Source organism: Talpa occidentalis, unplaced genomic scaffold (genome assembly GCF_014898055.3).
Source record: "Talpa occidentalis isolate TD23 unplaced genomic scaffold, MPIMG_talOcc4v2.1 talOcc4.9, whole genome shotgun sequence".
Classification (NCBI taxonomy): domain Eukaryota; kingdom Metazoa; phylum Chordata; class Mammalia; order Eulipotyphla; family Talpidae; genus Talpa; species Talpa occidentalis.
In genome coordinates this window covers 10,740,802-10,753,130 of record NW_023605305.1, presented here as the reverse complement: position 1 = coordinate 10,753,130, position 12,329 = coordinate 10,740,802, and the positions used below count along the sequence as shown (strand labels likewise).

At 47.7% G+C, this 12,329-nt stretch overlaps 1 protein-coding gene across 1 annotated transcript; it reads right to left on the bottom strand.

The window, feature by feature from the left end:
* Positions 1–4,937: 4,937 nt before the first annotated feature.
* On the bottom strand, positions 4,938–6,524 carry LOC119236606 (phospholipase A2, membrane associated-like). Its single transcript, XM_037500542.2, has 4 exons — positions 6,485–6,524; positions 6,149–6,293; positions 5,793–5,899; positions 4,938–5,080 (listed from the first exon to the last, which is right to left on the bottom strand). Exons 1-4 carry the CDS (start codon positions 6,522–6,524, stop codon positions 4,938–4,940), a joined length of 435 nt encoding a protein of 144 aa, XP_037356439.1.
* Positions 6,525–12,329: the final 5,805 nt, after the last annotated feature.

Genomic DNA, 12,329 nt, shown 5'->3' with positions numbered 1-12,329 from the left:
GAGATGATGACGATGATGATGATGATGGTGGTGGTGATGATGGATTAGGGTTGATAGTAATGGTGGTGATGGTGATAGTAATGATGATGGTGGTGGTGGTGATGATGATGGTGATGTGATGATGGTGATGGTGATGATGGATTAGGGTTGATAGTGATGGTGGTGATGGTGATAGTAATGATGATGGTGATGGTGGTGATGATGATGGTGATGATGGTGATGGTGATGGTGGTGATGATGATGGTGATGATGGTGATGGTGATGATGGTGATGGTGGTGATGATGATGATGATGATGACAATGACAATAGCCTGGAGGCGCAAAGGGAGTGAAATAGAGATGATAACAGACAGTAGAATGTTGATAAACATTGAAATGGATGATGGGTCCAGGGGAATTCATGATTCTTTTACTTATATATGTTAAACATTTTCAAAGATTAAAATGAGAAGGATAGACACATGGGAGTGATGCTCCCTCTCCTCCTGGCTTGTGGTGACTCCATGACTCCCCGCTCCGTTCTTCCACGTGACTGATTAGGATATGGAAAAGTTCTGAGATTCAGGCTTAGTGCAAGACCCATGCCAAGGTTTCCCAGAGCTGATGCTGCTTAGGAGTAGCTGCTCAGTCTTTGGGGCTCTGGGTTGACATCCCGACTGCCATTATTGACCAAGGAAGACTTTGTATTCATCACTTGACCTTTTTCAGCCTCTGTTTTCTCATCTGTACGGTGGAGTTGATAGTGACTATTTCACTAGGGAAGTTGAAAAGATATTAAACATAAGAAAGTATATAAGTATTTACAATGCACCCCATTTTCCTCCTTCTGTCCTTGACTATGCCAAGCTCAGCACTGCCTCATGTCCCTCCGCAGCTGTCCCCCTGCCTGGGTGGACCTTCTGGACCCTCGTAGGACAGACTCCTTCGTATCCCGTGTGATCTTGCTTCAGATGCCCTCTGTCTCACTCACTGTCCCTGCACCCACCTAAACACAGCCCCTGCCCGCCCACTAGTTTACCTTCCGTTTATCACTCATCACTGTAGTTTGCTCATGGCTGCATCTGTCCCCTCCACGGCTCGCAAAAGGGGTTCTTGCCTGTCTGGCTTTGGCTGGATCCTTAGTGCCTGGTTCTGGGCCTAGAATGTTGAAATTGCTCAATAAGCGTCTTGTTGAGTGAATGAATGGAAAGTGGGAATGACAGCGTCACCCAGCTCTGAGGGTTCCTCAGAGGAGTGAATGAGAACATGCATTTCAGATGCGTGGCCCAGGAACTGCCTGGAAGGAGGTGCCGAAGGAGGTGAGCGGGCTGCGGAAGCACTGCTGTTGCACTCTTGGCGCTGTTGCCGCTTATTACCCCGGCTTCTGAGCGCCTTTCTCCATCGCTCTCATTTCCATGGAATTTACTCCCAGCCACCACCCAGCTGAAAAGCGGGAAAGTCCCTCTCTCAGCCATCTGGCTCTTGATCTCCCCCACGCCCCATGAAGCCGTGGGTGTGATGGTCCCTGGGGGACTGAATCCTTCTGAAACTTCGCCTTGGAAAAAGTCTCCTGGGCTAGGTCTGGAATAAATGTGGGATGCGCAGAGGGTCTGGATTTGATGTTCAAGGTCTTCAGAGACCAGTAAAAGCCTCGTCTCTTTCCTGGGCAATGAAGATCCCAGGGGATCACTGTGAAGCTGTGACTGGAAAAAAGGGTCATTTTTCTAAAGATTCAGCCTTTCCTGGAAGATCCCCTTCTTGGAGATCATTATGGTTTTCTTGTTTGTTTGTTTATACATTTTTACATCATTTTTCATTTTTGCACAATGTATGCATTTTCATCTTGGTTATAGTTCCCATGCAACTCCCACCCCCCTTGTTTTGATCCTACTCCCTCCTCACACCACCCACCCCCCATAGTGTGTCTCTGGTTTATAGTTGCTTGTTGATTTTGCTTTTTACTTTATTAGAATTAGGTTTTTTCCTGGTCCCTTATTTAGGTTTTCTAAGTTCCTGCAATGAGGAGATGATTATGCTTTCCAAGAGTCCATCCTCAGAGTCTCTTGAGCTGAGGTAAGCAGGAGGGCCATCTGAGACCCAGGTCACCAGGTCCTGCCCTGGGGTGGGGACTTACAGCGGAGGGTGTGCCTCCAACAGCCCTGGTCCCCTTCCAGACCAAGATCTGGGCGTATGACTCTGGAATGTTCTGCCAAATGTCCCCAGCACTTCCAAGACCAGGCTCACCCTGGGGAATGAAGGTGACGTATGTCACATGTGCAAGAAATGAGCCGAAGAGTTGGCTGAGGGGAAGTGGTTGTGGGAGGAAGGTGATGATGGATTCGGTTAAAACACAGAGGCAGTGAAAGCAGCGGGATGGTGGCTGTTTCGCTCACTGAGAGATGTCAATAATTAAGAAATCAGTGCTTCATTTGGGCCAGAGAGTAACTCGGAACTGCTACCCACTGGACTCAGGCTGACAGCCCAGCCAAGAGCTCCAGTATCCTGAGCGGTGGGGAGATGGGCTTTGGTTCAGGACAGCTCTGGGCTTGAATTCCCACTGTCACTAACCCGCTGATCACACATCTGTGTGTGTGTGTGTGCGTGTGAGTGTGTGTACCTATGTACTTACAGGTAAAATTTCCAGAAGTGGGGTCGCCAAGTCAAAGGAAAAATGCATTTCCAATTGACCAACTGCTGAACCTATTCCACCACACCCTCTCCTCCTAGGCTGTTACACTGGCTTCTGCAAGACACCGGTTCTTATTTTATTCACTTTCCCCTTATCCTCCAGCTGCACCACCACTTTATCTTTCACAGGTTTACTTAGACATGCAATTAGTACCTTGAAAGTACTGAGTGTCTGTGTGCGAGTGCATGCGTGCGTGTATGCTCTTAAATGACACCTGAGATCGTGCTGTGTCTTTCCCCTTCTCTCCCCCCAGGGAGCATGGGCTGCCGGCGCCCTTTGCTAGAAGCAATGGATTTGAATGGAGAGAAGCTTGGGTGGGTTCTTCCGGGAGTCTGAGCTGATCACTGCTGGGCCAGGAGGGTGGGACGAGGAGGCCCAGTTGGGCAAGGGCGATAGAGGTTGGGAAGAAGATTCCTACCTTGGCCTCTCCATCCTAACAGCAGAGCTGAGCTGCTCACGCTCTGCGGTAACAGTGGGACGTCCTAAATGCTGCCAGGGAGGGATGGTAGAGGCAACTGGGCTGCTGAGTCCCTTCAGGCATCATTCTTTTTTTTTAAGATTTATTTAGTTATGCATACAAGAGCTGGGGTGCAGCCCAGAAGTGTGGGGGGTGCGAGGAGCCACCAGAGACAGAGTGGGCCATTCTTGCATCTCGTCCTCCCTACCTCCTCCCTCCCTGCGCCGCCCCATCCCAGGGTGGCTGATGCCAGCCTCAGCATGTACTTTCCTGCCTGTGCTGCTATTTCCCAAGGGCACCTGCTGGGGGTGCCAGCAAATGGCAAGCATCCGTTCTAGACCTTGTCAATTCAGAGCAATTGTGTGGCAATTTAAAAAAATCAAGAATCACCGTGGACGTGTATGTGAGTGTGCATGTGTGTGTGTGCATTAATAGGGTAAATTTCCAGAAGTGGGACTGCTCAAAGGATAAATGTCTTTGGGATTTTGGTAGACAGGTCAGTTTACCCTCTGTGGGCATTTTGCTTCCACCAGCGTCCTTTGAGAGAATGCCCATCTCCCCTTGCAGCCGTCCCGCTAAAGCAGGTTGTCACACAGCTGGACTTATCTGTTCTAACAGACAGAAGTGGCATCTCAGCAGACTTTTAATTGGGTTTCTCTTCTCATGAGGGTGAACAGGATCACAGCTACAGCCATCAGATGAAATATCTTTGTGCCAAATTAGAAAAGGCCCCTCCTGTGAGAAAGGCACGAATCACTCCCACCGACGCCATGGGAAAGCTGACACAAGTGGAGTCATTTTAAAGTGGAGCCAGAGTAGCCACTCCAGAGACACTGCCTTGCTGACCTTCATTCTTGAGCTTTTCCTGGGACAACCTGCCCAAGCACGACTGTTTTGAGAAACAAAAAGCCAACAATTGTTGGAGATAATCACCCTCAAGAGTGGTGGCCGAGGACATTTTGCCTGCAGGCAGAATCAGCAGCCAATCATGGAGAGCCGAGGGTGGCTTCAGCTTGGCCACACTGATGAGTATTTTGAAACCACATACTTCATCCCCCTCTGTTCCTTCCATGAAGACCCCTAGCTTTTGTTCCTGCTCAGGAGCCTGCTGGTTTTATACAGAATCTCTACTCTTGGATTGCAAATTGCAAATAGTGATGGCAAATAAGCGATGTCCCCTTATAATCGCCTCCTGATGTCAGGGTGCTTCCTGCAGGACCCACCTGCAACCCTGAGGACCACAGTAAGACCAGGTGGGGCTGGAGCTGGTGCAGGCGGGAATATCCCAGTGGGAACTAGTGACAGAAGGGGTGTGCCCAGCAGCTGGCACCCTAGGGCCGGGGAAGCCAGCTCAGGCTGGGGGTCCTGGGGGGCTTCAACCAGAGTCTGACACAGTCTGTATGTCCACCCTTACAGCCTCCTGTCCTGTGCCAGCTTGTTCTCACACTAGCAGTGCATGGGGGTGGGGCACTTCCGCGTCCGCGCACGCACACGCGCACACACACACACACAGTTTCTCAAGAAATGCTTTATTCTGAGGATATGCCTGAGCCCAGGGGCTACCGCAATCAGGACATGGGACTTGCAGGACAGCAGGGGAGACAGGGAAGTGGCTGCCCAGGGAGGCTGGGGAAGTGTGGACACACAGGCTCCAGTCTCAGGGGCCCTCCTCCCGGATACTCTCTCTCTGGGGTGAGAGGGGCTCCAGGCTCACAGAGGGGTGTTCTTCATGGCCAGGGCATTGGCGAGGGCAGGGAGGAAGCTAGGAAGGAAGCTCAGCCTGGGGTGTGGAGGCACCCGGGGGGAGGGCGCTCAGCACTTGGGGGTCTTCCCTTTGCAGGCCTTGTTGTTGTAGTACTGGTACTTTTTATTATAGCTTCTCTTGTTTCTCGCAAAGCAGAGGGCAGCTGCTTTATCACATTCACACACTTGTCTCTTACACCAGTTTTGTTTTGCTGCAATCACAGGAGAATAGACACCAGGTGAGGGCTTGTTAGTATTCAGAGGCTTCTGGTGGGATCCGCCAGGGTGGGGGTGGGGGACTTACAGCCCCCCACCTCCAACCCCAACTTCCAGAAGCTTCCATGGTGAGACAAGCACCTAGGCTCCAGATAGTTGTGACTGAAGGGGACAGAACCCCTGCCCGGGGAAGCTGCCTGATGGGAACCCCCAGCAGCCCAGGCCTGGGTCTCTGTGAAGACCTCGCCTTCAGCCAAGGTCTCCTTCTTGTTTGCAGACAAGCCCAGGTGCAAAGGCCCCGCCCCCGGCGGCTGGGAATGGTTGCGATTGGTGGAGGCCATCATGGCCGCCCTGTCTCCTTTGCCGTGACTGGTCCCTGGCTAGCATGAATTGCTAGGTGGTTTCCTAGGGTCCCTTGGACCCCACTGTGCCCTCTTCTCCCCTGACACCTGCGCTGTCTTTAGGACTCACTGGGTGTCACCACCTCAGGAGCATTCCTTGACCCTCAGCTATGTTAAGGACACCCTCTTTTGCTTATTTCACATAAGCACACTGTGTTTTCATTTTCCTCAATTCCCTCTCAGCTGTGAGCTTGTAAGACAGGGACACTGTCCCCCGAAACTGCATCTGTGCCCCATGCAGTGCCAGCACAAGGACATCCAGTAATCATGCAAAGGGCACTGGTTGGAGCTGGAGGACTCTCCTTACCACAGGTGACTGTGGACCCTCGGTAATAAGCTTTGTAGTCCAGAAATTTGGTGGGACACCCACGTCTCATCAGCCGGGCATAGCAACAGTCATGTGCAACGCAGCACCTGTGGCAAGAATGCAGAATTGGGGCTTGGCCCTACTGTTTCAGGGAACCTGGTGACCCTGGTCTTATGCCCTTAACCCTGGCAGTGACCCCTTGACTTTGGAATATTCTAGAGTGGTTTGTAACATGCTGGTTGCGTCTCTGCTGCCACCTGCTAGAGTCTGTGCCCATGGCCCCAGCCTCACCCCTGGAGCTCGGGCCCCACCCAGGCCACAGAGGCAGAGGGAAGGCAGGAGTGGGGTGGCCTCACCAATCTGTTGCATCCTTGGGCGATCCTTTGCCTCCCACACCACAGTGGCAGCCATAGAAGCCATAACTGGATGCAGCTTCCTTTCCTGTCACCTTTGTAATCATTTCCCAAAAATTCCACAGAGCCCCATCAGCTTGTTGCAGGCCTGGAAGGAAATTGCCAGGGGATGGCAGCAGGAACGCCATGTCCTCCCTCTCCGTCTCCCTCTGCTGCTCCCCGCCCCCACCCATGGACTATCTCTTTCTGCCACTGAGGGAGCCCCTGCTGCAGCGGGAAGCTGGGACAACAGGGGCTCCCCCTTCCTGGCTATTTCTGTGTCCAGAGATGAGCTCTCACCAAAGGCCGCGACCAGCGCCAGCAGCAGGAGGGTCCTCATGCCAGGTTCTGTGGGGGGAGATGCAGGAAGTGGACCCAGAGACCTTTTTAGGGGGCCACTGCCACCAGGCCTGCTCTGCAGCTCACACTGCCCAGCCCTGGACAGGGGAGCCATCAAGGGCTCCCAGACAGGCTCCCGTGGGATGTCCAGGCTGACGACCTTCATCCACTCAGAGGCACAGGCGTGTGCAAGAGCAGGACCCCCTGAGGCTCCCAGCTCTAGGATGTTTTCATACACACACAGGCTTCCAGCCACCCAGACTCCCATGTGATCCCCCAGGGATCCCCCAGGCTCCTGGGACTGAGGATTCCTGGAAGGCTGTGGCTGTATGATCCCAACAAAGTGGGCTTCCCCGAGGCCATAAGTTATGTGTCCCCCATTTGACATATATTCCTTGTGCCACACTGGATCAGTAGTTTGAGAATTCTATCTATAAATTCTAATCTCTAATATTTTTTTCAGAATTGAAACCACCCCCTCTTTTGCAATACCTTCCAACCCTTTGCATCATACACAAACACAAACAAATATATGTTTACATGTGTGCCTGTGTTTGACTTAAGCTTCCCCACTAGTGCAGACTCCATTCGCACCCTACACTCATACCCACACAGCAAACTCTTGCACATGAGCCCTCTTACACAAACCAAATCATGTGCAAACGCGCTCATGTTCAAGTACATCCACACTCACATGCACACACACACACAATACAACCACTCTCCCAATCAACCGATGAGCAAGGACTGTTATATTCCTAATTCTGGGTATTTACCTCTCAGAGAATGCTGGAATGGTACCTCCAAATGACTGCCTTGTTTATATATTCTCAGCTCTACTCCCCTTAAATAGCTGCTCCTCTGGGAGGTTGGGAGTTGTTGGGGTGTACAATTGGGGTGTGTCTGTTTTGCACCAGTCTTTGTCAATAATCAAATTTGCCATTGGACCAGCCCCTGCGGTCCCTCTGATAGCAGGATATCTTTCAGCAATAACCATAAGGAATCTTTGGGGGGGATCAAGTTTTTTGCTTCCAAGGGCTGGGGCTACATAGTGAGGTTATGGAGAGAGAGACAAAGACAGAGATGGAGAGCTACAGAGAGGGTGGGAATGAATGGGCTTGGGTCAGTTTTTCCCGAGGTTGAGAGCAGGTGTCTCGGTTTACAAGGCTCACTATTTTTTAAATTGAGACAACATTAGGTGACAACACTGTATAGATTTTAGATGTACAGACTCACTCCTGCAGCTATATGTGCGTGTGTGCGCGTATGTGAGTATATACATATATGCACCTATATATGTATATATGTATGTATATATATCACTTTTATTGGTGAATTTAAAACATAATAACGGGAGTTTACACTGTAGCAAGAGAAGGGGAAGAGAGTAAGCAAGTGCCCATATGGCCAGTGGAAAAAACCAACCAGCACCTCTAAACAAAGGCACCTCAGTGTGGGGAGAGGGGCTGAGGCTTTCGGTGTGTTTAATCAAGATAGCCATGTTTGACTTGGATGCCACATTGAAGGGGATGTCTTATGGAAAAGAAGGGGAAAAAACAGCTGTCAGGGCTTACACTACCATCCGGCCTGGGACACTAAGACTTGGCCTGAATGGTAAGGACTTAGCTGCCAGTGTGGCAGGTACACTAAATGTCAGGGGTGGCGCAGGGTGGGATCTGGAAAGTACACATCTGAAAGAGACCATTGTAGCAATGGTCTAATTACAAAGGGGATGATTTGCAATCAGTTCTATAACCATCGTCCCAAACTTGAATGGGTCCAGCCATGAAAACAGGCTAATGATGTCAGGAGCTGCCTCTGGGTACCTGTTCAAGGAATTTAGGTGATACTGTGAGATACTTTAACATCTGGGACATTTGAAATAAGTAGATTTGAACCCGTCTTGAGAAGGGAGACTGTTCCATTTCTCATCAAAGGCATCTCTTAGTCTTAAAATTAGGTCAGTTCAAAGGTGGTGTCTCCTGAGGTGGTCGGGCAGCTGGGCTCCCAGTGTTAAGTCTGTATGGTGCAAGAAAAGGAAAAGAAACAGGGGAGAGACTGGGGCAGGCTATAGTGACAGTTTCTGAGTTCTGAAGGCAGCCCATCAAGAGGTCCAGAAGCACTCCCAGCTTGTTCAGGGATTGTGAGAACAGGAAGCAGCATGCTCATGGATTTTTCTGGTTTGCAGTTTGTATGTGTCTGGTGGTCTGGGGGCCTGGGGGGCTACACAGCAACCCTCATGAAAACTGTCCACATGTGCACAGATGTGATGATTTCTCTGAAATTCAGATCAAGTTGTCTCATTTTTTAACTTGGATGATTTCAGGAAAAAAAAAATTAGTTCTCAATGATTCCAAGTCAGAAATATGGGGGGGGGGGCGGAAATTGACCTTTTTAGTTGGGAGAGTTTTAGTCCAATATTGGAGGAAACTAGAAAGATGCAAGATCTAGTCCAGTTAACAGGTAGAAAATAAACCCTCAAAAACAACTCAGAGTACTAAGAATTTTATCAGCACAATGGTGGACAGCTAAAGCAGAATTTTCATCTCTACAATCACCCCCATTTCTATCAAAGAGAACCATATTAAGACCAATTATTTGCCTATTAGACCTGATATTAAAAGAGTTGGCCAGGTTATTTGTGCAAGAGCAGCAGGAATCATGAGTGACCTCATAAGCTATTTCAAAGTTTGATTATTGGAACTTTTTGCAAGGAATCACAGATTGATCTCTTATCACTCTTGAGGATAAAAAACCAACCCAAGCCAAGGACTCGACATCAGGCTTTCCCTGAAATACTTACAGATTTGGGTAAATTCCCCTCCTTTTGAGGTCCCCAATATATCCTGAGGTTTCTGAACCCATAAGGAAGTCGTGTTCCAACTCAGTGGTGAGGCTGCTGGGAACTGTATAAGCAAGATACCTAATTTCTTTTTAAGATTTATTTATTTATGCATACAAGAACTAGGGTGTAAGCCAGAGGTGTGGGGTGGGGTAAAAGGACTCACCAGAGAGAGTGGGGAGCAGAACAGGCAGATCTACTGAAATACACTGCTGAGGGGAGCAGCGGGCGAGGCGGGAGAGGTCTGCTGTGCCATGTGGGTTGCTCCCTTGCCGGCAGGAATTGAACATGTGTTGCAATGACTGGCGATAGCTTGATAGAGGTGTCTAGCCCCTGTGCCACCAGGGAGGCCCATACCACTTAGTTTTTTTTGTTTGTTTGTTTGTTTTAAAGATTTATTTATTCATTTATACAAGCACTGGGTACAGTCAGAAGCATGGGAGGGTGAGAGAATTCACCGGAGCCAGAGCAGGGAACAGAACAAGTAGACTAATGAAGTACACCGCTGAGGGGAGCAGCGGGCGGCAGGAGAGGTCTGCCACCATATGGGTCCCTTGCCTGGCAGCCAGGCATCACACCGGCCCTGCAGAGACTGCGGCAGCTTCGCAACCCAGCGCTCAACCGCTGCATCACCCGGGAGGCCCCTCACTTAGTTTTTACAGTGACTTCATTGGCTTCACAAAGTCAACCTTAGTTCCTTAAAGCTGTCTGATCATATCTGATTTTAGGTACATTCTCAAAAATGACGTTCCAGCAAAAGTTTTTGCACTACCGCCAACATTTCCAATTGGGTCTATTTTCCGTTCTGAAATAACCAGCCTTGCTTTCTTCTCCCTAACAAAAATATATCTCCAGTCCTCATAGTTTTTCCTAGCCAAAAATACACTCTACTTTCCTTAAGTAGAGAGTCGTTCCTCTTATTATTTTTGTTAGTCTTAATTGCCTATATTAGATGTTTAACCCTTAAACAAATTTAATTTCTAGTGAAAAATAAGTCAACAATTGTGAATGATCGGTCATTGACAAATTCATGAATACATTTCATAATTCCTAAAAGCATACATATTTAGAAATACATGACATAGTTTAAGAAATCTTTGGTTCCTATGACACAGGAAGTTAAAAGTAGACAAATCTAAGTTCAGGGATTGATGTTGAAGTATTTTATCTTACTTGAAGATGATGTTGATAGTCATTAAATAGCCATCACTTAACTGATCTCACCCTGTTTTCAGATTTTTAATTTCTTTTTTTAGAATGAGCTTTTATTTTTCCTTTTTTTCCAGATATAGCATTACGTAAGTTTAAGATACGAATATGCCTGTGTGATACCCTTATATATGTTGCAAAATGACCGTAAATGAGCTAGTACCTCCAGCACATCACAAGATTACCATTTCTTTTTTGCGTTGAGAACATTTAAAGATCTGTACCCTTAGCAACATTCAGATAGATAAGGCTGTGCTGTAAAACTATCGTCAACATGCTGGTCATTACATCCCCAGAACTCATGCATCTCATATCTGGAAGTTGGATTAACTTTTGATTAACTTCTCCCCAGCAGCCCCAGGAAACCATCATTCTAGCCTTTGTTTCTGTGATCTCACAATAACTTGTAAGTTTTTAAGTCATCAAAAAGATTTGGGAAACTATTTTTGAGTCACGTACAAAGAAAACATCATTGTAGTTAAAAAGTTCACCAAGAAACTCTTATGCCATCTCTATTTTAAGTCTTTAATTATGTTTAAACTAGCCATAAAAACTTCATGAGACACTGGATAAAATCAGCCATTATTCCAAGCTATTTGCCTTGTAGACAAACGTTATAAGAGATAATCCGGGTTTATTCAACTTTTTACTATTTAATGCTAATAGTTTTAAATACACTGCTGTTTAATTCAACTAACAAACTAAAATGAGCTCTTATTTACTGAAGATTATCCTTGATCACTGAAAAAATATTTGTATTAGTTTCTGTGTGAGAATTTAGAAGCACATATTTCTCCCAAGCCAATTAAAATTCTTTTACAAATTAATTTAAGCAATGGCAACCAGAGATAGAATGTCATATATTCATAACTTATATCCATAGACAAAAATAAAAACACTGACAGACGCAAGAAACCCCATAGCTTCTGTTCTAAAATTTAGCCAGGAATCAGGTCACAGAAAGTTGTGGGTAGAGTTTTAGTTCCTTCTTGAAGTGTTTGCATTAAAAGGCTGGGTAAGATTTACTTCTCCAAGGGAAGAAAAAGAATATGTGTAGTGCCAGCATGCACAGGGCAGGTTCACTACTGATTCAGGCAGATGGATAGAGTCCTGGAGCCCTTGGTGAGGGCATCTTGTAGAAAGTTATGGATTTTGGTTTCTTTAGAGATACCTGCCAGATGACATCGATGATTGGCAGCTGTGAATCACAATTCAGAAGTCATTCCCAACAAACAAAACCCACCCATGGTCAATGATCCACCCCCCTCCTTCCTGCTACATAAATTCTTTAAGAAGGATTTGAATTTCACCTTAGGATTTGTTTTGTTTTGTTTTTTTACTCTCAGCTTCTACCTCTTGATTTTTCTCCTGTTGTCTTGTACTCAGGTCCTGTTACCGGAAAATGTTGGGTGACACCCCTGTAAGCCCTCTTTGAGGTGGCCACTGCTGAGATAACTCAGGACGAGGTCTGCCTGCACAGCATAATATGACCATGCACGGGGTCTCTGGGAAACCCCCTAAGCTCTGGAGCATCGCCCTGGCCTACTCATTTGCATGGCACTGAGCAATGGCCAGGAAGCTTCCGCAGGCTTCCGTGTTTCTCAAAGAGCTGGTTGAGCTTTTCATGGCTCTTAGGAGGTGCTGGTCCCAGAGATTCAGGGCATTTATATTTGCCAGTTACTTCTTTTTCTTAGCAACAGTGTGCCAGGAATTGGACCCCCTCTACCCCATCGGGTCAGGGGATGGAGAGTAGTG